Source organism: Mustela nigripes, chromosome 1 (assembly GCF_022355385.1).
Source record: "Mustela nigripes isolate SB6536 chromosome 1, MUSNIG.SB6536, whole genome shotgun sequence".
Lineage (NCBI taxonomy): Eukaryota > Metazoa > Chordata > Mammalia > Carnivora > Mustelidae > Mustela > Mustela nigripes.
The window spans coordinates 99951414-99979073 of NC_081557.1; the positions used below are offsets into that span (position 1 = coordinate 99951414).

Here is a 27660-nt window from a genome sequence, read left to right on the forward strand (position 1 = left end):
CGTCCCTTAATTTACATTTAATATGGTAAAAGTATCACATCCATATTGAACTTTATTTTACATAAAATGCCTTCAAGAGAGGAACAACTTTTGGCCAGAGACTATGTGCAGCCAGCCCTCAGACAAGCTGCTTGACTTCTATCTGTGTCCCTTCCTTTAGGTCTAACAGAGCATGGGACAGCACACAGGCCACTGCTTTGTCTTGAGGCGGTCTGATTAATAACGAGTGTAAAATGTATCAAGAATGCTGTCAAGGGGCTGAGATTTTACTCTACTTGTAAGCTAAGGGATCAGAATGCCAGTTTCACGGATGCTGGCAGAAGACAAACTATTCCCGACTGAGTACCTTCCTTTCTGCATAAATTCCTCAATCCCCAAGGTGACATGAAAAGACAGGTGACACACGTGCAAACAGTGAGAGAACCCTCGAGCTTTCTGCGACACACAGGCAGCGAGCAAACCTGTCCTTGGCTCTGAGGAAGCCATCATCTCTGTCACCATCTCCACCTTCCAAGGTTCACTATACACATGTACTTTAAAAAAGTCAGGAATAAAGCAGTCAGAGTCACTCATAAGTATGCAGAAAAGGTGAGATGCACTGAGAATCGTCTCCCAGAACCAGGAGCTAAAACCAAAGCTGCTAATGCAGGATTTGCTCCCCATATAAATAGAGTCCATGGCTGGTAAAAATGAGTGAGAGTAACACCTATGGTATCTTCCTTTTTAATTGTATGTATCACATAATTCTGCAGAGATAATTTAAAATCAGATTCAAACACAAAAGAATAATATAAATACCTCAAATATTATTGTAAAGAAAATGATTATTCAAACGATTCCTATCGTTAGCTGACATTAATTTATACAACTCTGCATCAGTGCTTCCCAAATTTCTGTCATTACAATACCTAAATGGTTAAAAACTGTGAGTTAACACACAGAAATGTGGAAACAAGAAAATGGGAACTGGAGGAGGACGACCTGGATGGCTCAGTCGGTGAGGCATCTGACTTCAGCTCAGGTTACGATCTCAGGGTCCTGGGATCAAGTCCTGTGTCAGGCTCTGCTGTGTGTGGGACATCTGCTTGCCCCCTCCCTGTCCTCTGGCTCCCCAACCCCCCAACTAGTGTGTGCACATGCACGGGCACACTCTCTAGTAAATAAAACCTTAAAAAAAAAAAAAGGAATGGTTATCTTGATCATTTCCCTTTTTAAAAAAATTTTTTTAAGATTTTATTTATTTATTTGACAGAGATCAGAAGTAGGCAAAGAGGCAGGCGGGGGAGCAGGCTCCCTGTCGAGCAGAGAGCCTGCCGCAGGGCTTGATCCCCGAACCCTGGGATCATTACCTGAGCCGAAGGCAGAGGCTTTAACTGACTGAGCCACCCAGGCGCCCCCGAGCATTTTCCTCTTATTACCTGATAGGAGCAGAGAGGGAAAATGAGAATGTCAACTATCTTCAACTAAAGCTCAAGCTTTAGGCCTTTTGTTAGTTGGGGGAAGTGATCCCAAGTCTCACAGAATCCCACATACTATCCTAGTAAGTGGTTAAAAGAACTGGCATAAGACAGTCAGTGAAAGTTGCAGAAGCGTAGAGGTTCAACTAATTAAAAAATAAAAAGAGGCTGTAGGACATGCTTGCAGGTGAATTCATTTCCTCCATGAGCTCAACAACAAAAAAGCTCAAAGGACAGTGAAGGAACATGATAATAAAAAGAGCTTCTGGAGTTAATAACACTCAATTAACTATAGCTTCCTTAGGACTTTATAGATAGACAATCATGCTACCTACAAATAGGAACAGTTTCCTTTCTTCTTTCCAACCTGGATGCTCTGCTCCTGGCTGAGCTGCCCTGGCTAGAGATTGCAGTACAGTGCTGAACAGGAGTAGCGAGAGCAGACATCCTTGTCCTGTTCCCAACTTCTTTTATGAAAGGTTTTAAATCGTGGATTCAATTTCTTTAATAGCTACAGAACTATTCAAGTACCCATTTCATATCGGGGGAGTCCTGACAAGGAGTGGTTCTAAGCAGCTGGCCCGTGTAAATTCAGCGGTCAAGTCGACGTGCACAGGGTTGTTCGAGGTGTGCTCTTAATACTCCTCTAATACCTGTAGGATGGCAATTATATCCATTTCCTCCCTACTCTCAGCAATTTGTGTTCTTAGTCACTTTTACTAGCAGTTTTGGATTTCACTGATATTTTCAAAGAATCAGCTTTGTTTCATTAAACGTTCTCTTCTGTTTTTCTGTTTTCAATTTCAGTGATTCCTGCTCTTTTGCTTGCTTCCAAGTTTTTGGTTTTGTTTCTCCAGTTTCTTGAGATGGAAACTAAGATTACTGATTTGATATTTTTCCCTCTTTTGTAATATAGGCAGTTAGTGCCATAAATTACCCTCTGAACATAACTTTAGCTGCATTCTACAATTTTTGACATGTTGTATTTTTTTATTTTCATCCAATTCCAAGCTTACTTTGATTTCCTTTGAGACTTTTTCTTTGACCCATGAACTGAGACTTTCACAAAAGTACTGATTTTCACAAAAGTACTACGAAGGACAAAGGGCACTATGGTACAAATAAAGAGAACAAATTTAGGAAGGGCAATCAGAAAACGCAGTGACATTTAAGCCAAGACCTGCAGGGGGAGAAGAAAGCAGCCATACAAAGGGGAGCCTCTGCCAAGAAAAGGACAAATGCCACAAGGGGAGAAAGGCCTTGCACTCCCAAAATAAAGAGAGCATGAGATGATCCACAGCAGTGTCAGAAGGAAATACTAGAACCCTTATTTTTTAAAATTAAAATTAATTACAAATAAAAATCAACCTTTAGGGGTTGCCCTGGGTGGCTTTGTCAGTTTAGCCTCTGCCTTGGTTCATTTCAGGTCATGATCTTTGGTTCTTGGGATCAAACCCTGCACTGGGCTCCGTGCTCAGCCCAGGATCTGTTTTTCCCTTCCCCTCTGCCTCTCCCCGTCTTGTGAACATGAGCACGTAAGCATGCTTGCGCTCTCCTTCTCTCTCTCTCTCTCTCTCTCTCATAAATAAATCTTTCTTAAATAATCAAGCTGGCGCATGTGGGTGGCTCAGTGGGTTAAAGCCTCTGCCTTCAGCTCAGGTCATGATGCCAGGGACCTGGGATCGAGCCCCACATCGGGCTCTCTGCTCAGCAGGGAGCCTGCTTCCCCCTCTCTTTCTCTTGCCTACTTGTGATCTCTGTCAAATAAATAAGTAAAATCTTTTTTTAAAAAAATCAAGCTTTACTGATAATTTAATATATAAATCAACAATGGCCAGTTTGGAAGATAGCTTTGGCAGCTTCTTACCAAACTAAACATACTGTTACCATATGATTGATTCAGCAATCACACTTCTTTTTATTTACCCAAATGAGCTAAAAATTTTATCTGCACATGGATGTGTACAGCAGCTTTATTCATAATTGCCAAAATTTGGAAGCAATCAAGACATCCTTCAGTAAGTGAGTAGATAATCAAACTGTGGTGCATGCAATGAAATATTATTTGGTGCTAAAAAGAAATCAGCTGGGCGCCTGGGTGGCTCAGTGGGTTAAGCCGCTGCCTTCGGCTCAGGTCATGATCTCAGGGTCCTGGGATCGAGTCCCGCATCGGGCTCTCTGCTCAGCAGGGAGCCTGCTTCCTCCTCTCTCTCTCTCTCTGCCTGCCTCTCTGCCTACTTGTGATCTCTCTCTGTCAAATAAATAAATAAAATCTTTAAAAAAAAAAAAAATAAATAAAAATAAAAAGAAATCAGCTATCAGGCCACAGAAAAACATGGAGGAACCATAAACACATATTACCAAGCAAAAGAGGCCCAAGTGGGAAGACTACATACTGTGTGATGCCAACTAAACGACATTCTGCAAAAGGCAGAATTAGAGACGGCAAAAAGATCACTGGTTGCTAGGGATCAGTAGGAGGGGAAGGAAGAACAGGCAGCACACAGAGGACTTCCAGGGCGATGGCGCTTTTCCAGTTGATGCTATAATGGTAAATACATGTTGTTGTACGTTTGTCAAAATCTACAGAACGTACAACACCAAGACTGATCCTAATGTCAACTCTGAGCTTTGGGTGGGATGAGCTGTTGGCGCAGGGTCACTGCCTGAAACAAATGTGCCACTTTGGTGCAGGATGTTGACAGCAGAAGCAGCTATGCATGTGTGACGGGCGGTTTATGGGAACTCCCTACTTCTGCTCAATTCTGCTATGAATCTGAAACTGCTCTAAAAAGATAAAGCCTGTTTTTAAGAAAATGTCTGGAAACCACCAGGTTAGAGAATCTGAATAAAAGCCACTGTAGCTAGAACACAAACATATGCAGGATGGGGGTGGCTTGTAGTTATGGCCTGACAGATAAGCAGAAGAATTACCCAGTGCTTCCAAGGCCTCGAAAAGGAGTCCTTATTTTATCCTAGTTGTACAGGAAAGACACTAAAGGTTTTCAGTATTTCTTCCTTCCTACCTTATTAGGAAAACTATCTTCCTCCTTGGGACAATCCTAGGGCTTACTTTGGAAACACTTATTCTCAGAAAACACAGAGGGGCACCTGGGTGGCTCAGCTAATTAAGCATCTGACTCTTGATTTCAGCTCAGGTCACAACCTCAGGATGGTGGGATCGAGCCCTGTGTTGGGTTCCACACTGGGTGTGGAGCCTGTCTGGGATTCTCTCTCCTTCTCCCTTTGCTCCCCAATCCCCCACCCCATTCCTGTGCACAACTGCTCTCTCTAAAAATAAATAATAATAATTAATTAATTTTTTAAAAACACAGTCCATTTTCTTGTGTATCCAACCACTGTTTCTCCATGGACTCCTTCCCATTTCGTTTACATATACTCCAATCACTCCCATCTTTAACAGGATCCCTTTTTCCCTTCCCTGTACAACCAAAGCTTTTGAAAGTGCTGTATTTGCTAATACTTTTCTTCACCTGCCACTCGGGTTTCACATTAGTCTTACAGAACTGAACATCATCAACCAACAGGCTCTACTGCCATGTCCAGAATAATTCACCCAAGAGCAAATATACACTCTCTTCAAATGGATGCAGAATACTCACCAAGTCAGACCTTATCCTGGGTCACAGAAGAAATTATAACAATTGTAAATAACTTAGATGATAAAAAGTATGTTCTCTGACCCTAATATATTTAGACTGAAAACTATAAAAAGGGAAAACAAAATAGGAAATTACCCAAACAACTGGAAATTAAATTACACACTTCCGAATAATCCAGAAGTTAAAGAACAGTCAAGAAAAACTGGGACATATGTTAAACTGAAGAAAAATGAAAATACAACTTTGTCAAAATGTGTGAGAGATACAACAAAGCAGTTTAGAGAAAAATTCATGGTATTAAATGCACATATGACCTAAGCTTCTATCTTAAGAAATGAGAGAACAAATTAAACTCAAAGTAAACAGAAGAAAAGAATAATGAGAAATGAACAATGAAAGAGGTAATACTAGAGGATACATACATTAAAAGGATAAAAAGGCAACAACATCTGAGAACTTTATGCTCCTACATCAACAGCTTAGCTAAAATGTACAAATTCTTTCTTTTTTTTAAGATTTTATTTATTTATTTGACAGAGATCACAAGTAGGCAGAGAGGCAGGGGAGGGGGTGGGGGAGCAGGCTCCCCACTGACCAGGGAGCCCAATGTGGGGCTCGATCACGACCTAAACTGAAGGCAGAGGCCTAGCCCACTAAGCCACCCAGGTGCCTTAAAATGTACAAATTCTTAACCAAATTACCAAAGCTAACTGAAAAAGGAATAAAGTAAATATTCCTGTATCTATTACAGAAACTGAATTCAGGGGCACCTGGGTGGCTCAGTGGGTTAAAGCCTCTGCCTTCGGCTCAGGTCATGATCTCAGGGTCTTGGGATCAAGCCCCGCATTGGGCTCTCTGCTCAGCAGGGAGCCTGCATCCCCCCCCCCCACCGCCCCCTCTACCTGCCTCTCTGCCTACTTGTGATCTCTATATGTCAAAAATAAATAAATAAAATCTTTAAAAAAAAAAAAAAAGAAACTGAATTCATAGCTAAAAACTTTCAACAACTAAAACAAATCCATCCAGTAATATGAAAAAAGGATATACATCATGCCCTAGTGGAGTATATCCCAGGAACACAAGGTTGACTTAACCTATGAAAAATTCATCAGTGTAGGGGCCCCTGAATGCCTCAGTCAGTTTAAGCGTCTGCCTTTGGCTCAGGGCATGATCCTGGGGTCCTGGGATCAAGCCCCATCTCAGGCTCCCAGGTCAGCGGGGAGTCTGCTTCTGCCTCTCACGGCTGCTCGTGCTCTGTCTCTCTCTCAAATGAATAAATCTTTTTAAAAAACTTAAAAAAAAAATTCATCAGTGTAATTCATCCTATCAATAAACTAAAGAAAAACTCATAGGATTATCTCAACAGATGAAGAAAGAAATTTAACAAAATTCAATATCCACGCAAGATAAAAACAATGAGCAACTAGAAATTGAACGGAAAGTTGTCAACCCATACTGAGAGCTAATATCATGCTTAATGGCTAAACAATGAATGCTTCCCCCTAAAACCAAGAACAGAACAAGGTGTGTTCTCACTACTCCTATTCAAAATTATACTGGAGGAAAAACTACAAAACTCCTAGAAGAAAACATGGAGGAAAAGTTTTATGATGTTAGATTTGTCAATGATCTCCTGGAAATGACACCAAAGGCAAAGGCAACCAAAAAATATATAGATTACTTATACTCATCAAAATAAAACTTTTGCACGCCTGAGTGGCTCAGTCAGTTAAGTGTCTGCCTTCAGCTCAGCTCATGATCCTGGGTCCTGGGATCCAGCCCTGCATTGGGCTCCCTGCTCAGCAAGGAGTTTGTTTCTCCCTCTGCCCTCCTTGTGCTCTCTCTCTCAAATAAATAAAATCTTTAAAAAAAAAAAAAAAATTTAAAAAAATAAAACTTTTATATATCAAAGGACACAAACATCAGAATTAAAGGCTACCCATGAAATGCAAGAAAATGCAAACCATTTATCTGATAAGGGGTTAATATACAGAAATTATAAGGAACTCCTACATTTCAACCACAACAAAATAACCCAATTAAAAACTGGGCAAAGGGGCGCCTGGGTGGCTCAGTGGGTTAAAGCCTCTGCCTTCGGCTCCCATCATGATCTCAGAGTCCTGGGATCCAGCCCTGCATCAGGCTCTCTGCTCAGCAGGGAGCCTCCCCGCCCCCCGCCCCCCCCACCCCCGCCTGCCTCTCTGCCTACTTGTGATCTCTGTGTGTCAGATAAATAAATAAAATCTTAAAAAAAAAACCACACACCTGGGCAAAAGATGTGAATACCTTTTAAAAGATGATATACAAATGGACAATTAGCATATGAAAAACCCAACATCCCTAGTCATTAACGGAAATGCAAATCAAAACCCCAATGAGATACCACTTCACACACACTCACATCAGGATGGCTGATACCAACACAAGAAAAAGAGTAAGCGTTGGTAAGGACCTGGAGAAACCGAACACCTGTGACTGCTGCTCCGTCTGTAGAACGGGTAAAGGGACGCAGACCTTGTGGAAAATAGTTTGTTGGTCCTCAACACATTAAACAGAATTAGCCCATGATACAGCGATTCCACCTCTGGATAAATACCCAAAAGAACTGAAAGGACACAAAGAGCTATCTGAACACACCGGTTCATAACAGCACTCATTACTCATAATACCCAAAAGGCAGAAACCACTCAAGTGTCCAGTGACAGAGGAATGTCCAAATGCAGTACATAAGCGCAACTCAGTCTTAGAAAGGAAGTAGACCCTGAGGCGTGCCACCCCGTGGATGAACACTGAAGACAAAGGGGAAATGAGCACAGTAACGCATTCACAGGACAAAGACCTTTACGACTTCCGTCACTGGAGTTAGCCGGAAGAGTCAAACTCACAGATACAGAAAGCAGAATGCTTGTCAAGGGCTGTGGGAAGGGGGTGGAGGGGGGAGGGGGTGTTGTTTATTGAGGACAGTGTTTCAGTTTGGGAAGATGACCGAGGACTGCAAATGGAAGGTGATGGTTGCACAACGATGTGGACACACTTAATGCCACTGAACTCTATACTTAGAAAGGGTTAAAATGGTAAATTTTATGGGATGTACATTTCACCATTTAAATGAATCATTCTGAAGATCCCTGCCAATATAATAGAGTAGAAAAAAAATAGGTGAAAGTCACATGGCTCACAAATGAGGGGGAAAAAATGCAAATATATGGCTATCTAAAGAGAAAATCCCATGGTGCTCCTAGATTTAATAAGTGATTTTAGCAAGGTCCCAGGACACAACATTAATGACACAAAAACCACCTGTATGATAGCAATGAATATGGAAATTGAAATTTTTTAAACTACACAACTTACAAACTACTGCAATATAAGTCTAATAAAAATACATAAATTCTGTATGCTAAGAATCATAAAACACTGATTTCTTTAGGTAAAAAACAAAAAACAAAAAACAAAAAAACTAAACAAATAAAGAGAGGTATCAGGTTCACAGACTGGCAGACTCCATGTGGTCACGAGGGCTGTTCTTCCTATCTTGTATGGATGGAGGTTCCTGCGATGGGTCCTGTGTGACCAACCACCCCTACCTGCACGCATGCAGGCAGCTGAAGAATGTCGCTGGTGAGATTTGTGCTGCATAAGTAACGTGGGAGCTGGCCTCCAGGTCAGAAGTGGCCTTTCTGGTCTGGACACCAAGAGCTATAAACTTTGCCTTCCATGCCCTCCAGCTCCAGGCTGGGCTGTTCCTCCACCACCCCCCCACCCCAGTAGAATCCCGGAGGGGAGGCAAACTCACCTAGACCAGGCTCCTTGAATGTGTAAAGACATGATGATTCAGGAATTTGACTAGCTCCAAACTGCACACAAACAAACGTCTAACTCCAAACCTTGTCTCTGCCCTACCGCCCTATACCGCCTTTATGGGGTATAGTCTCCCCCAACGGGGAGGATGGTCCGTCCAGGCCTCGCAATCAAGACTCCAGCCGGGGCTTTCCCAGCTGACGGGGCTGGATGCTGTATGTACCCAATCTGACGTAAATGTCTTATTCATCCTTACTGCTTACTATTGCCCTCATCTATGTGTAGATTTTCCTTTTCTTCTGTTTCTATTAGATTTTTATAATATCAATGAAGTGTTTTTCCCCTTCAAAACTAGAGAGTATGGCTGCTGTGAGTCTTTGCTTCAGGACACTTTCTTAATTGTTCAATACATTCAGTGCAATCCCCACCAAAATTCGGGGTGCCTGGGTGACTCAGTAGGTTAAAGCCTCTGCCTTCAGCTCAGGTCCTGATCCCAGGGTCCTGGGATCCAGCCCCACAAAAATTTCAGCAGAGCTTTTTGTAGGAATCAATAAGCTAATCCCAAATTGATCTGAAAATGCTGGCTTGGCCTCAGGGCATCTTCTCATCTCACTCCAAACTCTCCCTCTAGACTACCTTATCTCTAACTGTGGGTTCCATTAACACCTCTACCAAAGATATATTGTGAACATAAACTCCACTTCTTGAGTATAGTCCTCTGTGGGGAGTGAAGTTTGAGAGAAGGGAGCTAACTAGAAAAATAATTCAACCAAAAGGCCAAATTATGAGAGATGACAGTAATATGCTCAAAAATAGAGAGGATTTCAGAGAACAGGTCAGACACAGTAAGGAGACTACAGCAAGGATTCTCTTTGTTTCAGTGAGACCTGTGGTTAGAAGTACTAATCTAAACTACGCAAACCTCCTGAATACTTAGGATGGACCACAGTGGTGAGAAACGTGTCCGAGCATCCTGGATATCACTAACCTATTCTCTTAAACTTGTTTTGAGGATCAAGTTTGGGACGCAGCCTCCCTCATGCTCGGAACAAGAACAAAGGCCTGAGATGACACCTCAGAAATTAACACTCAAAGCTAAAAAGGCTTTCATTCATATGGGAACATTAGAATATAGTGCAGGGCACTGATAAGGTCACAGTTTTACCATCCACACGTGTCTTTTTTGATATGAGAAATTCACAATAAACAATACAGACAAATGTCTTTTCATTTAATTGGCAAAATTTATCTTAAATACTTTCCACGAAAAACACAGAGTTTCTAGATTTTCAGTGGTGGTTGTATTAAAAGACTTGGACATATGGCTTCGAGTCACTTCATTAAAGCCAAACCCACTGAACCCACTCAGAGAAAGGCTCCACCTCTGAAATTCATAAACTCAAATGTTTGTCTCTGATCACAACTTCCTTCCTTTTTGGTCTCTCAGAACTTTTCACCTAGAAATCGAAAACACTAGATTCCTCCAACACCCACTCTACTTATGTTGCAGTCCCTGGGCCCTATAGATCCTTTTTACTATTTTTTACCTTACAAGTGACCTGCTAACTGCCTAATCCAATGCATGCTTTTGTGTTTTAGCATTTCTACCACACTTAAAACGTCATATCCCTTCCAGCCTGAAACTCTGCTGCTTTCGCTTTCATGACACCTCTCTTTCTAGATTTTCTTCTTTTTCTTTTAATCATGGTGAGGTTTAGGTGTCACTTATCTGGGAACTCACTGCGCCCAAACGTATCTATGTTATGGTGCACTGTAATTTTTGGTTCACTTGATTTTTCTGCCACTGGCCTATGAAGGACTCGAGGACAGGGATGGCTTCTTTCAACTGTGATGTTCCAGTTCTCATAGAGACAATCACTTAGGAAGTTCATAATAAAGAAAACTAAGGGCTGGATTCTGTAAGTATTTAATTTTACTAAGATACTGTTAAACTGCAAGGTCACCTGGGGGATCAAGATTCTGACCGATCTTTTGGTGACATTTCATTTCACAGAAAAAAATTTACAAATAAACTTCAAAACATACCTAGCCACTGTTGCTGAGATATTTCACACCAGTATTTCCTCACTGAGAGAATGTCCTTGAGCAGAATGTTGCTACAATCTGCTCCATAAACGGAACCATTAGATGAATCTTTCACTGTATCCATGATATAATTCAAGAGTTCTTGACATTTCAGTCTGGGTGCTCCTATTGAAAAATAAACAAATAAAAACATATAAATCTTAAGAAACACAGGAACACTTGTAATTGCAGCTATATGAATGATTCCATATGGGATATTACTATGAACTAATCTCTTTGTCACAGAGCAGGAATTAGCAAACTGGGGCCTGTGAGCAAAATGCTCCTAGCTGCCTGTTTTGAGAACTAAAATTTTCCTGGGTCACAGCCATGACCATTCATTTACATACTACTTTCATGCTACAACAGCAGAGCTGACTAACTGACACAGAAACTGTATAGCCTACAAAGTCAAAAACATCGACTGGTCACTTTACAAAAGAAGTCTGCTGATCCCTATAGGAATATATAGCAAAAACAATCATCTGCCCCATCCTTAATAATTCACAGTTTCTGGCACTAGACCTAAAATGATCCAGTTTCTTGGTACCTTTTACGAAGAATTAATTCATTAGAATAACCAAAGATTGTAAGAAGGATGGGGCGCCTGGGTGGCTGTCACTTAAGCACCTGCTTTCAGCTCAGGTTATGATCCTGGGGTCCTGCTCAGCAGGGAGTCTGCTTGACCCTCTCCCTTTGCCCCCAACCTATGCACTCTTTGTCTCAAATAAATAAATAATCTTTAAAAAAAAAAAAAAAAGATTGTAAGGAGAATATTGGGCTTTGAAAACCAAGTTACTTTCATATTGTACAAAAGCATTTGTGGCATATAAATATGTAAGGCTCTATTGTTTTCAGTTTTATTTATTAGAGGTCCTAAAATTAAGAGTCCTAACTATTAGAGATCCTAAAATTAATTTTATTTATTTTTTTGACAGACAGAGAGAGATCACAAGTAGGCAGAGAGGGAGGGGGAAGCAGACTCCCAGGTGAGCAGAGAGCCCAATGCGGGGCTTGATCCCAGGACCCTGAGATCATGACCTGAGCCCAAGGCAGAGGCTTAACCCACTGAGCCACCCAAGCCCCCTGGCCTCCCAAAATTTCAGTATTAATGGGCATATTTTTGAATGCAACAAAATGACATTTAAAAACTGTTTGCTTCTTATTTTCAGCAAATCACATTGATGTCACAGCTAATATTTTACTATATTTCAATATTAACAATCTTTTTTTTTTTTTTTAAGATTTTTATTTATTTAGGGATGCCTGGGTGGCTCAGTTGGTTAAGCAGCTGCCTTCGGCTCAGGTCATGATCCCAGTGTCCTGGGATCGAGTCCCGCATCGGGCTCCTTGCTCAGCAGGGAGCCTGCTTCTCCCTCTGCCTCTGCCTGCCATTCTGTCTGCCTGTGCTCGCTCTCTACCCCTCTCTCTGATAAATAAATAAAATCTTAAAAAAAAAAAAAAGATTTTTATTTATTTATTTGACAGAGAGAGATCACAAGTAGGCAGAGAGGCAGGCAGAAAGAGAAAGAGAGAGAGAGGGAAGCAGACTCTCTGCTGAGCAGAGAGCCCAATGTGGGACTTGATCCCAAGACCCTGAGATCATGACCTGAGCCGAAGGCAGCGGCTTAATCCACTGAGCCACCCAGGTGCCCTCAATATTAACAATCTCAAAATGGCATATAACTTTTTGTTATAAGCTATGAACAGACCACAAGTCATATATATATATATCTGATTATATTCTAATTTAGCACTTTCTTATGAGGAGTTTAGCATTTTCTTATCAAACTACAGTAAATAAATACTGACACAACTGTTTATCATTTTTACTTGGTTTATACCACACTCTCAGGCACTGCACCAGTGATGAATTGCATGATCACAAGTTCCTCTACTGTGACACCCTGCGGCCCCTCCCTCTTACAGTCCTGTAACCATCTCTTAACTGTAACATCTACTATATGATAACATCCCTAAGGAATTACTTCATCTCTATATGGCAACACAGCCCGGTAACTGTCCTAAATAATATTTGCTTGATAAACATTTATTAACTACATAAATTCATGTCATGATGAAATCATATTTCCCTGGGGCCTTAATCTCAACAAATTTCCTTCCTCCACCAAATTTGAGAAAGGTTTCAAGAATTACACTGAAGTTCTTTTTCTGAGGAAACCCACCTCCAAAGGACAACTCAGTTGACTAAGGAGAATTTAAGGACCCTCATAAAACTTCGCATTTTACCAAGCTGGGTAAAATCTATCCTCCACGCCGCGCCCACATGACGTGCAGAGCAGACAATCAACTACATAAAAGAATGAATGAATGACAGGTGCTTATTGCTCCCTTCCCCACTCTCCTTTTCGAATCTCTGCCTCATTCATAAGACCTTGAATACCAATGCTAAGTCTGGACATGTGTTTCAATTCCCATCAACTCCCCAACTCTTTGAAAAACACAAAGTGAGAAGACATAACAGTAATGCTCTGGTTTTGTTCAGAGAATAAAGATGCTTAACTTAAATAAAGTCAAACTAGAAAGAAAAGGAAGCCTCAAATAAAAACACAGACTTTCAACCATTTAAATAATCTTTCTGATAATTTCATCTACTTATTCCTGTAACCCAACAAGTGATACTTTCACACATTTTCCAAGTGTATTTTCCAATACTGTTAATTTTGTGACTGAAGGTTTTTTCATCGTAAAGCGAAATTATACCCTGCAAACTTTTCTAGTGGGCAAAAATGGGCCCAGATATCTTTCTCTCAGTAACTCTATAAGTACAAATTAAAATAGGTTAACCCAATGTTAGCAGCCAAGGGAACAAATTTTAATAAATGCAGGGCTATCATTCAGGGCAAAAGCCGGTGCACAATATTTCTGTATAGCTTTCCTCTGCATGTGCTGGAGTCCTTGTCACAGGCTTGTCACGATCCACACAAACTGCCACCTCAGAGCTGGAAAACCAAACTTTTGCTAAACCACTGCTTTTTAGACTTAAATCTCATACCACCATTCCGAGACAGTATTCACGAGCCATCTATATCCTTCTACTTAATAATGTTTACCGACATTGGGCTCTTCTCATTCTTTTTATCTTATTAAGTCTTTCACTTCAATGCCAGTATAGTTACCATACGGTGTTACAGTACTTCCGGGTGCCCAAAATAGTGATTCAATGGCTTTTCTGATTCCCAAACTAAACCTGGAATCAAAAAGCCACATCTTTGTGTGTGAACAGTAACAAAGTCTGAGCCCAAGAGTCCCTAAGCAAACATTTCTACTTCTAGGTTTCAACATTGTAAGAGGCCCCTTTCCTTACATAGGCCTATTGCTATCTGGCACTTTGGGTCAAAAATATCAACTCTTGAAAAGACAATCATGGCCCCCATTCAAAGTGGGAAATACATGGCTCATGAGGAGCAAAAAACCACTGGTCATTTTTTTATTTAATCAATACTGGGCATAGTGGGTTCTGATTGCCAAGAAAGCTAATGTAAGTGCACCTGGGTGGCTCAGTGAGTTGAACCGCTGCCTTTGGCTCAGGTCATGATCTCAGGGTCCTGGGATCGGGTCCCACATCGGGCTCTCTGCTCAGCAGGGAGCCTGCTTCCCTTTCTCTCTCTCTCTTCTCTGCCTGCCTCTCTGCCTACTTGTGATCAGTCTCTGTCAAATAAATAAATAAAAATCTTAAAAAAAAAAGCTAATGTAATCTCAAAATGAATTAGTAAAAGTACAGAATAAAAGATATACAAGTCCTGCTCCACTCTGTACCAATCAGAATATGGCTATTATTAAGTCCTACACTTTGAGATATAATTAAACTGAAGAAAATTCAGAAGCGAGTGACACAAAAACTAGGGTCAAATAAGCTGAATAAAGTACTCTGTTTAGGTTAGAGACAACGACTGAAAGGAAATGTCAAAGCTAACTTCGGGCATCTCAAAAGATATCATTCTGAAAAAATTAATCAGGATTTTTCTATATTATCTCAAAAGGGAGAAGCAATAAAAAAGGGAGACAGGTTTCACCACTAATTAAGGCTATTCAAAGATAGGGAAAAAAAGCTTAAAAGGTATGTCCCATCACTAGGGCTACCTAAGTGCTAGGAACAAATAGAGGGGATCCAAGAAGAATGGGCAGTTGGAATACTAATTTTTAATCCTTCCAACGTGGAGACTATCACTCTATGCTTGCATAAATTCCTCCAAATATTTGAACTGATCATATATTAAAAACCATTACATGTACCCCAAATTAGAGTTAGCACTAAACGTTTACCGCTCCATATTCCGACCAAAATGATGCAAGAGTGACCTTTGAAACCAGCTATTGATAATAAATAACAGCACTTACTTTTATTTGCACATTTGATGAAGTACTTGACCAAACTACTGATTTCTTGCATCTTTTTCTGCCTAGTGGCTTGTGTTGAGGCTGACACACTTGGTTTCGCTGTTCTCAGACATTCTGTTTCTTTCTGAACATATTTCTGTAAAAATCTCCAGGAAAACAAAGTGAAATTTCAGAATTATTAAATTCAGAATTCAGAATTTTTAAATGCTTGAATTATTACAGCAGTGTGGAAAAACCCTTTACGCCATCACAAAGAGAATCTCTGAAGCCACCACACGGCCATCAGTGTATCGGCTAAAAAAATCATTTTCTCTTTCAATGCTCAATACCAATTTAAAGTGTGTTCCACAAAGTTCTAAACTGCAACCTCCATGATTTTCTGTTACTTTACTACTTGTTTTTTCATTTTATTATTAAAAGCTTACAATGCTACTGAGCTCTCCTTTCTCTCTTACTTGTTATTTTGTACACAACCCAAACCTTTCCCAGGTAGGTGGCAATGTTTCTACCTTTTGAATGAAGTCTGCCTAGAAGATATTCCTGATTTGTTGGAAGTGCCAGGTGCCTACTGGACCTACCTGATTTTCTTATGCAAAATAATACTCATATTTAGGTAGGAACCATTTTTGTGGTATTTGAAATGAACTAAGTAACCAGAGAAAAGAAACATGCATTATTTTATGTTATCTGCACTGAAATCTGTAAGTCCATCCAATACCAAGTAAGTGGTAAAAACAAAAGTTCTAAACACTTGAGAACAAATAAATATACTTTCCCCTTGGCTGAAAATGTTATTTCGAGCTTCCCACTATTCTACATTAGTTTAAAATATTTTATTCATTTTTCCCAAGTTCTACAACCTATTCCTAGTTACAAACGGACTTCAGAGTTGAAAATTATGTCTCAGTGTAAAAAAGGCATCAATTCTATTTGGCACTCCAGTCCAGCAATCAATTGTCTTTCCAAAGCCAGATGTTTTTAACTGCATTCCTACAGAAATTATTCTGTAATTGTTTTCTTTTCTTTTTTTTTTTTTTTTAAAGATTTTATTTATTTACTTGACAGAGAGCACAAGTAGGCAGAGAGGCAGGCAGAGAGAGAGAGGAGGAAGCAGGCTCCCTGCTGAGCAGAGAGCCCGATGCGGGACTCGATCCCAGGACCCTGAGATCATGACCTGAGCCGAAGGCAGTGGCTTAACCCACTGAGCCACCCAGGCACCCTGTAATTGTTTTCTTAATTACAATTTAATATGTAGCAATTATTCAGAGGAATATTTAAAGGTGTAAAAGTAATAATAAGGCACTTATAACTTAATTTATTCTCCAATTTGAAATAAAGTCTTCTTCTAAAATAAAGTCTTGAATGAACTAATATGAAAGGAATCCTCTTTAATCTTGAGTGAGATCTAAGAAGTTTCATTGAACAAATGTCTTAAAAACTATAACTTTTTCTATAGGAACATCCTTTAAAAATCATGTTTCAGACAAATATTAAGCACCAACTTTACATGCAAGGCACAACAGTATACAGAAAGCAAAGATAAGTAAGATCTACATACACAAAAATATCACAACAAATAAGAATGAAAGAGGGGCACCTAGGTAGCTCAGTGGGTTAAAGCCTCTGCCTTCAGCTCAGGTCATGATCCTGGGGTCCTGGGATCAATCCCCACATCCGGCTCTCTGCTCACCAGGGAGCCTGCTTCCCCTTCTCTCTCTGCCTGCCCCGCTGCCTACTTGTGATCTCTGTCAAATAAATAAAATCTTAAAAGGAAAAAAAAAAAAAATGAAAGAGGAAAATAAAGACAGTAAAAAAAATGAATGGAGTACCGAAAAACAGCATCCCAATTCAAGTATTTGCTTTGTTTGGAATCTGAATGTCGATCTAAATGTTGAACAGTTTCAGGATCCCGAATCAGGCGCTTAAATTTCTCAACTTCTTTCTGAAAATGAAAAAGAACACAGTAATGGGTTGCCAATCACACACTAACTTCAAGAAAAGATTAAGTTTCAGTAATTTACTACCCTTCGTTCTGTAGCTCTATCATGTTCTAATTGACGGCAGCAAATAAGCAGATCATTAAGTGCTAAACTCATGGTTCAGAATTTCAGAAAGCACATCACTGTAAAAAAAAAAAAACACGTAAATGCAAAATTATTTCAGATTGTGGTATTAACAGTCAGATCACTGTACAATTACATGCATACTGTAACCATAAAATTATTTTTCTTAATGTTTCCACATTCAAATGAGATTTTCTTAGAATATATCAAAACAAAGCTTCAACATGCAAATGGGTATTAGTTTGCAATAGCAGGATAAAAACGGGAAACACATAAATTTACTTTTCTGAGATCTTTTCTAAGAAACATGATAATTCAATTAAAATGTAGAAGACCAACAGAAGACAGCCTGGTCAAGAATAAGGAAAAGAGGGGCACCTGGGTGGCTCAGTCATTAAGCCTCTGCCTTCCGCTCAGGTCATGGTCCCAGGGTCCTAAGATCAAGCCCCACATTGGGCTCCCTACTCAACCAGAAGCCTGCTTCTCACTCTCCCTCTGCTGCTCCCACTGCTTGTGTTCCCTCTCTGTCTCTCTCACTCTCACTCTGTCAAATAAATAAGTAAAAACTTAAAAAAAAAAAGGTGTAAGGAAAAGAAAGGGATGCCTGGGGGTCTGTCAGCTAAGTACGTCTGACTCTTGTTTTCAGCTCAGGCATGAACTAGAGGTGGTGAGACCAAAGCCTCTGCGATGACTGGCTCAGGGCTCAGCGTGGAGTCTATTTCTGATTCTATCTATCTCCTTCCTTCTCCCCACTCCCCACTCAGAATGCATGCACACTCTCTCTAAAATAAATTCAAAAATCTGGGGCGCCTCAGTGGCTCAGTAGGTTAAAGCCTCTGCCTTAGGCTTAGGTCATGATCCCAGGGTCGTGGGGATTGAGCCCCATGCCGGCTCTCTGCTCAGCGGGGAGCCTGCTTCCTCCAATCTCTCTCTCCGCCTGCCTCTCTGCCTACTTGTGATCTCTGTCAAATAAATAAATAAATCTTAAAAAAATAAAATAAAATAAATTCAAAAATTTAAAAAGAAAAAAAGGAAAAGGGGATTTAAGGATTTAACAGCTGACCGACCTGTTCTTAAGGATGACCAGCTGATTTAAGGATTGACCAGCTGCACTATTTAACTCTTAACTATTTAACTCTTACATGGAGTAACAAAATACATCATTTACTAAGCCAAAAGCTGAATTGCTTATGCTTTTGAATTGCTATGCAGGAGGTTACCAGAGCTAGTAAGCCTTCCCTAGCACTAAGTCTCAGCTGGCTTTACGGTTCTCGTTTAAAACATAAAAATTCAAGTGCAATTATGCTGCTGTTTCAAAAGGGAATTAAATACTATAGTGCCAAAAATCAACTACACTTTACTATACCTTAATGCCATTGCTGTAGCCTACCTCCTTTTAGGTTTCTGACATAATCAAACCTTCCTTTGATAACCTTTCAAAAAAAGACCTAAGAAAAGCATTTTGTGTCATTATTTCTGACTCTTCTTACAAGAAAGCTTCGTTTTTGTTGAACTACAAGTATTTACAAACAAACAAAAAACTTCTTTTGTCCTTGACATATCTCAAGAGGAAAAAGAAGGGGAGTCCTTCCCCCATCCATTCATATAAACGCCACTCATTTTTTAAAGACCAAGTATGTTTCTTTGCTGTTATTTAATTCAGTCTTAAAATTGGAACTGAAAGACCATGTCCAATCTTCTTACAAAGGAAGAAATCCCTCCTATAAAAATATTTAAACACTCTCCTTAAATACTCTGAGAGCACACTACCTAAGAAGCCAACCAATTTCGTTGGTAGGTAGCTCTAATTCGCTTCTTCGTTTTTACTCATTGGCTGTTGTGACTCTTTTATCCCGTTACAACCTCCCTAACTCTGTAGATTAAAGGTTGTTATTTACCCAAGAGTTTGCCATGTGATTGTAAACGTCTTGAGAAAAAGGATTATGATTTTTATTTTCCATTCCTTCTTATTAGGACTCTCTCCCCTTCATACTCAATCGTGGTTTAAAACCCTCTTGATTGAGTCAGTAAGGAAAATAAAACTGGGATCATAACCAAAAACACCTTAACAAGATCCATACCCAAAAAACCATAAATGTAGGCATGTTTATTCCTAAATATACTGAAGATGTTATTTATAATATAATAAAAAATGCAAGCTTACTGACCATGTGACACTTCCAGGAAGATGCTGCCCTCAATTTTTTTTTTTTTTTAAGCTGTGGTTTTTTATTCTTCTCCTTCTGTGTTCCTCTCTTCTGTTTCTCAAAGATTGATTACTTTGAAGAAAACAAAACAGCTCAGTCAGGAAACGTTCTTTCACGGATCCATGCAACAATATTTACAGGGCCACTACCTGTTTGAGGTACTATGTTAGGGGTAGCCAGACACAATGAATTAAACAGACACAAATCCTTCCCTTGTGGAGTCATAACTAGTGGGGGAGAGTGACAATAAACAAGTACAGTGAAAAATCAATGCCTAATTCCAAAATATGATATAAGACTCAAAAGAGGAAAATATACACCAACAATGGAGAGGATCACTTCTGATAAGCTTCCAGGGAACATCTCAGCAGAGGTCACAACAAAGCCAGGACCTGAACTGGTGCCAATCACAGAAAAAGGGAAGAGGACCAATATTTCAGGGAAGGAGACTAGTACCTCCAAAAGGTCCTAAGATGAAAAAGTGCATGGTGTGTTGGAGGAATTGAAAGAAAACCAAAGGAATTGAAGAATAGTCAGCTAGAGTAAGAGAGTCAACAGACACAGTTGAACTCAATACATTAACCTAGAATTAAGCCCCTCTACCAACATGCTCCTCAAACCATACATACTTCCTGAACAACAGTCTCTGAAGTGGGAAGTCCGACCTTCCTTTTTAGATCTCAATCAAGCAGATTCCTTTGCAGAATCTGACAACGATGCCTACATCACATCTTCCTGTATGGAATTCTGCCTGTGGCATGCCATTTTCTTCTGGTGTAACAGTGTGGACTCTCTTATTAGACTGTGCTGGTTCAAATCCTGCCCCTGCCCCTTACAGACTGTATAACCTTGGACACAGTAGCTAATCTCTCTAAAGCTCAATCTGTCACCGATAAAATGAAAAGCAATACTACCTCCCTCAAAGTTACTGTTAAAGATTCACGTACGGATTTAACACAGTGCCTGGAACACAACAAATGCTCAATAAATATCACAGATTCTTCCCTTCCCCTGTTTCCTAAGTCTCTCTTCAGATGGTTCCTCTTCCATTCACACCTGCAAGACTATCTCTATCTCCCCACTTCCCACCCGAGGTTCTCCCAGTGTGATCTCATCCATCCCTAAGACCTCAACATGCTGAAAATGCCCGCATCTATTTCATTCAACGCCAGACCTCACTCCTGAGCTTCTGACACCTCTCACGCTTTGTGTTTTTACATACATTTCCCGGTCTGTCTGGAAGGCTCCCACCTCGTTAGCTCCTCTATGATCACGGTTCTCCCTCAATGATCGCCCTGAGCTCTAAGAGCCCCTTTACTTCTAGGTACCTGATAAAAACAGCAACGAACGCTCTTGAGGGCTCACCACCGGCAAGGATTATCACATGGGAGACAGGACAGTGCGGTCACCCACATATCTGCCAAAATTCCAGGTCCAGCAACGAAATTCTTGAGTCCGTGCTCTCCACCACGTCACTCTAGTTTAAGCCTCAGCAGATGCTTGTGGTTTAAAACTAATCAAGAAAAGGGGGGGGGGGGACATTGTTAGTCAAGACCTCTAGCTACACCTGGGCCGTACGGCGGCGGAGGAAAGGGGACGGGCAGGAGCGTGCGACCAGCACCTGGAGGAAGGCTCGAGGCTAAATCCGCGAGGGCCTCGGAGAGAGGGCGGGAGAGAGTGCTGCGAGCAGGGAAAGTCCGCCCCAGAGCAGCGGGTGAGACCGGCCGTCGGGGGCCTGGCACAGAGGGGCTCGGACACCCCAGCAGTCCCCGACGCAGAAGCCGCTGCCCGCTCTTCACGCTCCCCCTAACGGTGCACTCGCACCGCCAAAGTGGAATTTCCGACAGCAGCGGCAGCTGCAGCCTCGGTCCCGGCTCCACTCGCCTCCCCACAGCAGCCCCTGCGGTTCCAGCCAGGTGGACACCCACGATTCCCGCTTCCGGTTCAAACGCAGCGTGGACACGCAGCCCGGGTCTCCCGAGGAAATAGTCGGGGTCAACCGGGAGCGGGTACCATCTGCTCATGCGCGCCGACCCCCACACGTTTTGCGCTTCCAGCGCTGGCTTGCCTCAAAACACTTCGCTCGTCCGAACAAACGCGCGTGCGCGTTGCCCGCCAATGGTGTGCGACCTTGCGTTCGTCGCCCGCCCCCTGGCTCCAGCAGCGGCACCTGCATCCCACCTCCCCGCCGCCTTCAGCCCCACCCCTCCGAATAGGAGGACGGAAGTGACGACAGATACGACGGGAACCGAGGCGGGTTTTATTTCCGCGCCTTTCTTTCTCCGGCGGAAGCGATTGGCGGACGCGAGGCGAAAGAGGCGGGACAAATTGCCGCGGGTTCAGTGCCGCCACTGGAACCGGGAGATGCGGCGCAGGGGCTGTCGCTGTGTTGGCTTTTACCTGAATCTTGTCTCCTGTGGCGGTTCCTGCTGCGGCTTCGGTCATGTTGTTACCCTCGGACATAGCGCGGCTGGTACTGGGTAAGCGCGGTCGCGGGAGGGACGGGTAGTGGACCCGGCTGAGCGGGACGGAGCGACCTCTGGGGCCAAAGGTTCTCCCTAGGGTGGGGAAGCTCTGGGGCTCTGCCTCCCCGCCTGCAGCTCGAGATCTGCGGCGGTTCCCCTTGAGCCGGGCGCTCGGGTAGCGTAAGCCTCTTTGTGTGCGGCTGCTGTGCTCCCCGGAGGCTGCGTGGCGAGGGGAGGGCCGGGGAGAAGCGCGGGGCGGAACACCTGAGGCCCGGAGTTCGGAGGGGGAGCCAGGCCTGCACGCCTCGTTGGGACCCCCGGAAGGAGACTTGTCAGAGCTGGGACCCGATTAGGGAACACGAGGATGTCCCCAAGCCAGCCGGTCTCGTCGAGAGATCTTCGCGATGTCCTTCTCGCCCCTCCAACCGCGAATTTGGGGGCGAGCGGGGGTGATCTTCCCCGGCCATTCCTCGCTCTCCCTCCCCGCAGTGAGTGGTCCAGCGTAGGGCGTCTGAAATGCCAGCGGCATGTTGTAAAACAGCAATTCCTCGTCTTCCTCCGGCCAGAAATTTCACGGAGGAAAATGTCTTCCAGTTGAAAGTGGGCTAGTGCTCCTGGTTCGTTTTTCCTCCATTTGAGGACGGTTGGTGTCAATGGCCTGTTGTCGGGGCTTATTGTCTGTGTGGGGAAACGGGTTGTGTGTCCCCGGGAAAAATCCAGAGGGTCGCGCTGCTGGGAGCAAGAGCCCTAGGAAGCTCAGAGCCTGAGCCAGCAATGGTTTGCAGTCCTCGTACGCCACAGCCCTGAAAGTAAATGGTAAACCTGTCTGATGAAACTTCCCCGTGGTGTCCGCAGTAATTACTGTCGTTACCCTATTGTTAGAAAAATCCCGTTTGTCTTAATTTTTTAAATACTCAGAGCTGTCCGGAAAACTGGCTTTTGGTGAGCACATTTTGCAGGAAACAGGAGCGGGTAACGGTTGTACGGCCCCGTTTTGGGAGAAACTAATGACTTAGTTTTAAGTTTATTAATGTGTGGTTAATCATCTGCACGCTTTATCAGAACTCAATTATCAATAGTTAACTTCCATCTGTCTCTGTGAGAAAAAGCTGGCTGTTTTGTAATTGTTACATTTACTAGGATTATATGGAAACCAATTTAAAGTAGATTTTCACACTGTTCAAGGTAACATTGGCGTTTCCTCCAGGCATACAGTTTAAGGATTTTTGAGTTTTAGCAATTTGGTAATCCACTCCAGTTTCAGTAAGGATAGTCTTTTTTTTTTTTTTTAAGACTTATTTATTTATTTATTTATTTGAGGGAGTATGAGTGAGAGAGAGCATGAGTAAGGAGGAGGTCAGAAGGAGAAGCAGACTCCCCAAGGAGCTGGGAGTTCAATATGGGATTCGATCCTGGAAGTCCAGGATCATGACCTGAGCCGAAGGCAGTTGCTCAACCAACTGAGCCACATAGGCGCCCCGTCAGTAAGGATAGTCTTTAACAGGTTTTCTCACCCTAGCCCTATTGACATTTGGGTCTGGGTAAGTATTTATTGTGGGGAGCTGTCCTGGGCATTGTGAGATATTTAGCAGCATCCCTGATATCTATGGATTAAATGCCAGTAAGACCCCCCTCTCACCCCTGCCCACTTAGGACAGTATAAGAACTGTCTCCAGATATTGCCCCTATGTTTTCTGGAGGGAAAATCATCCCCAGTTAAGAACAACTGATCTTAAAGCAATATGGTTTTCTACGTGGAATAATTCACGCCAAATTGTATTCTCCACAAACCAGCTGCCTCTGCTTGACTCCTGCTTTTTTTAATGTATAGAAATTCCAAATTCATTTTCTTACCCTAAAAATTCTTTGTCATTCACATTCCATTTTAATTGCCACCAATCCTACTTAATATAGCCCCCCCTTGTCCCTTCTTTGGGTTCTGTCATGGCTTCTGATATAGTTTTGCTATTGACTTTGCTGTTAAAAAAAAAATCTGCCTAAATCATTCATACTAGATGTATTCTAAAGGAAAATACTGTGTAGTTATCAAAATTTCAAGTTGTGCAAAAGAATGTCTGATCCAAAAAAAGAATCTCCCCACACTCATTCTTCCTCAGTATTATGTGCGGAAGCTCATATCAGCACACAGATCTAGAATTCCAAAACTAAGAGGTTTAAAATTGTAACAATTTCATTATTTTGTCATGATTCTTCTTTAAGTACCCCTGTCTGTCTTCACCTCTTTGTGTTGACTCCTTATAATGTTCTTTAAAGAAATCTCTGGGTGCTTAGTATGGACACTGCTAAATGGTAAGAATAGAGAAATAGTTCCTCTTAGAGTTCACATAATTAGGTTTCTTTACCCTCAGGCATGTTCTCCTCCCACACCCACAAATCCCAGAATGCTTTACCTAGACCTCACCACACATTCTACCTAATGCTCCCAAGTCACCCTTTTACAAATCAGATTCTGCAACATCCCATGCTGGTTTGAACTTCACTACATGTAACCAGCCTCTGCTTCTCAGCTATATCCAGCCATTGTCTCTCTTCTGTAAATACTGTACAGGCCAAAATAAAAGTGTTGCTTATTACACTTGGGACTCCACTTCGGTTTTCTCTGTATGTTGTACAACGTGTTTCGTGCTCCGAGGAATTGATCCTGCCTGCTTCTCCTGCTTGATCTCAACCTTTCAGTGTCTGCCCCGTGCTCCAGGCATACTAACTGCTTGGAGTTTCTCCAGATAAAATCCAGTCTCTGGAACCTTCTCTAGCAGGTGTAGCTATTAGTGTCTCCTTAAGTGCTTCAGCAGCATTGTACTTCACTTCTGTGAAACCCTCATCCTGTGCTATCATTGCTTGTTTACTTATTTTTGTGAAATAAACATGACATAAATATATGCAACATTTTAGCCATTTTTAAGTGTACAGTCCCATGGTATTAAGTACATTCACATCTTTCTGTAACCATCATCATCATCATCTCCCTGTAGAATTTCATCTTCCCAAACTTAAACTTAACTTTTGACCTCAGTTTTCTTGATCTGGGATTAATAAGGCAGGCTTTGAAAATTCTTGGAAGCCCCCAAAACAGTAAAGGTTTATGTCAGTTGGGGCATTTTGATGAGTGAAGGGGCCAGAACATTTCTTGGATTTCTAAATAGGTTTGTTTTTTTCTGTGTGAGTCAGAACCCATTCAGGAAAACTGAAACCAATCTGAGTATTTAACATGGAGGGATATAATGAGGGAATGGTGATAGAAAAACTAAGAAGACGAGCAGCTTATGTGCGCCTGCTCAGAGAGTAACAACAGCAGGAAGCCACTTTGATAATCAGGAGGCCTAAGAGAAATGAAGCAGTCCAGAGGCTGGGTTCTTCCTCTGGAAGATGAAAGGTAAGCTTTTCTGGTGAGGGAACAGTAGTCACAGAGGAGAATCTACTAAGGCCAAGAGGGAATGGGGGGGAAACTACATGGCTTCTTTCAGCTGCCCTCCAGTCTCCCACCAGTGTTTCCCATTGTTTGAACACAGCCAGAAGCCAGCTGATGTGGAGCCTAGGAAACATTGCCTGAGTGGGGTCAGGTTTCCTATCACATAGCTCAGAGCAGGAGAGAGCGGGAAAAGATTTGAAGACAAACAGAATCAGAACTGACACACCTGAAAGGTCAAGAGCCACTGATCCTATTCACCTCTATGTATCTAAGATGTTATAAACATTTAGTAAGTATCTACAGAATTGCAGCTGTGATCATAGCATTTCTTTTTTACCTACTGAATATGTCATTAGATTGTTACTGTTTTCTCTTATCCAGATTATCTTTATTATTTACTCATAAAAATATATCATTGATGACATTTACAGCTTTTTTGGATCCTTACCCATTCTGTCTTATCAGTGGTATCTCCAGCTGTTCTCCATCACATATATTATGCTTTCTCCAAACAGTGCACATTCCCCAAACATGTTCTCCATGTATGCTTTTCATTGGCTTTTTGGGGATTCCCCAACCATCCTTTAAGACTCACCTCTTCTTTATAACATTCACAATTTCCCCCAAATTGGTAATACTTTCTCAAGCCCCTCTCCTCCCATAAAATAAGTCCTATTGTCTTACCACCTTTGCTTTTATTACAGTTACTTGCATATGTATCTTCTGGGTCCATTTAGGTAACTTCTTTATAGACAGAAACTTTGTTATTTGTGGATCTAGTAATATAAGGCGCTGCAGGTTTAGTCTTCCCAAGAATTGCTTACATTTTTAAGTAATCAAAATCTTCTGGGAAATTATAACATGTAAAGGAGGTATTTCAGGTAGGGGAATTTGTTATCTCTTGCTTTCTTCATCAGTCACCTCTCTTTAGGTTTCCCTATCCGTAAATAGGAAGAAGAGAAGGCACACTCTTGGCATCTCAGTTTCTAAAATTTGAATACTCTAGATGTAGTTTTATCTTTCCTTCTCTTTTCCAGTTATATTTCCCCTTCAGTCTAACTTGCTACTCATTTCTACCTCCACTGAAAAGCAGGCAGAGGACAATATTAAGAAAAAAGGAAACTCAGGAATGCTTTCTTACCTATTTGTACATCTCACTAAGTTTACACAAAGGATAGTTATTTTATTCTAAAGGTGTTTTTAGGAGAAAAAAAAAGATCATTGACGTTAATTGAAGAGTAATTATTTGTATTCTAGTAAGAGATCATTGCTCCCTCTTTTGTATTTTCATAGTAACATTTGAGGTTTGGAATAATTTAGAGCTAAAACTTTCCCCTGTTATTATGATAGAGAATTGATTACAATCAAGTATTTAACAATGATAAGTAAGATTTTTACAAGTAAATAAGTGGCTATATATATAGTTAATATTGAAGTACTCAATAATTTATAGCGTTGTTTTGGAACTTGTAAGACAAAAGTAAAACAGATTACATCAAGTCTAATCCAAAATAGGAACTCTAGGGGTATTTGGGTGGTTCAGTCAGCTAAGCATCTGACTTTTGATCTCAGCTCAGGTCTTGATCTCGGAGTTGTGAGTTTGAGCTGCGCATTGGGCTCCGTGTTGGGCACAGAGTGTACTTAAGAAATAAATTATAAAAAAGAGGTTGTCCCTGGTTGGGACAGTCATTTACACATCTGACTCTTGGTTTTGGCCCAGGTCATGATTTCTGGGTCAAGAGATCGAGCCCCATGTGGAGCTCTACATGGACTTTTCTGGAGATTATATACCCCTCTCCCTCTGCACCCCCCCCCCCAACTCTGCTCTTGCGCTCTCAGATAAATAAATATTTAAGAAATAATAAAATGGGAACTCTAGATTGCCCAAAATTACGCATGTTTTTTGTTTTGTTTTTTAAAAAATTTGTGTGTATATTTGTGTGTGTTAAAGAATTTATCTTTAAGTAATTTGTATGCCCAATGTGGGACTCCATCTTAAAACCCTCCGATCAAGAGTTTCATACTCTACCGACTGAGCCAGCCAGGTGCCCCTGAAGAATTTTTTTTTTTTTTAATCTAAAGCGATCATCATCCTGGATGGTATTCTAATTCACCATCCAAATCAGTTAGTCTAGAATAATTCACCCCACCTTCAGGACCACTTGGG

General features: G+C 41.5%; 2 protein-coding genes across 5 annotated transcripts in view; one reads left to right on the forward strand and one right to left on the reverse strand.

Annotated features, from left to right (window-relative positions):
- Positions 1 to 21662, reverse strand: part of ATM (ATM serine/threonine kinase) — a 123467-nt gene extending 101805 nt beyond the window's left edge. For both annotated transcript variants that reach the window (XM_059418019.1, XM_059418010.1), the window contains exons 1-7: positions 21220 to 21662; positions 20927 to 21111; positions 19560 to 19670; positions 17353 to 17450; positions 17158 to 17270; positions 15329 to 15474; positions 10928 to 11092 (exon numbers count right to left, since the gene is read on the reverse strand). In XM_059418019.1, coding sequence (XP_059274002.1) covers positions 10928 to 11092; positions 15329 to 15474; positions 17158 to 17270; positions 17353 to 17424 — 496 coding nt within the window. In that variant the 5' untranslated portion in view covers positions 17425 to 17450; positions 19560 to 19670; positions 20927 to 21111; positions 21220 to 21662. The remainder of the gene's footprint in view (positions 1 to 10927; positions 11093 to 15328; positions 15475 to 17157; positions 17271 to 17352; positions 17451 to 19559; positions 19671 to 20926; positions 21112 to 21219) is intronic.
- Positions 21663 to 21915: 253 nt separating this feature from the next.
- Positions 21916 to 27660, forward strand: part of LOC132028725 (protein NPAT) — a 51234-nt gene continuing 45489 nt past the window's right edge. For all 3 annotated transcript variants that reach the window (XM_059418060.1, XM_059418078.1, XM_059418070.1), the window contains exon 1: positions 21916 to 22078. In XM_059418060.1, coding sequence (XP_059274043.1) covers positions 22042 to 22078 — 37 coding nt within the window. In that variant the 5' untranslated portion in view covers positions 21916 to 22041. The remainder of the gene's footprint in view (positions 22079 to 27660) is intronic.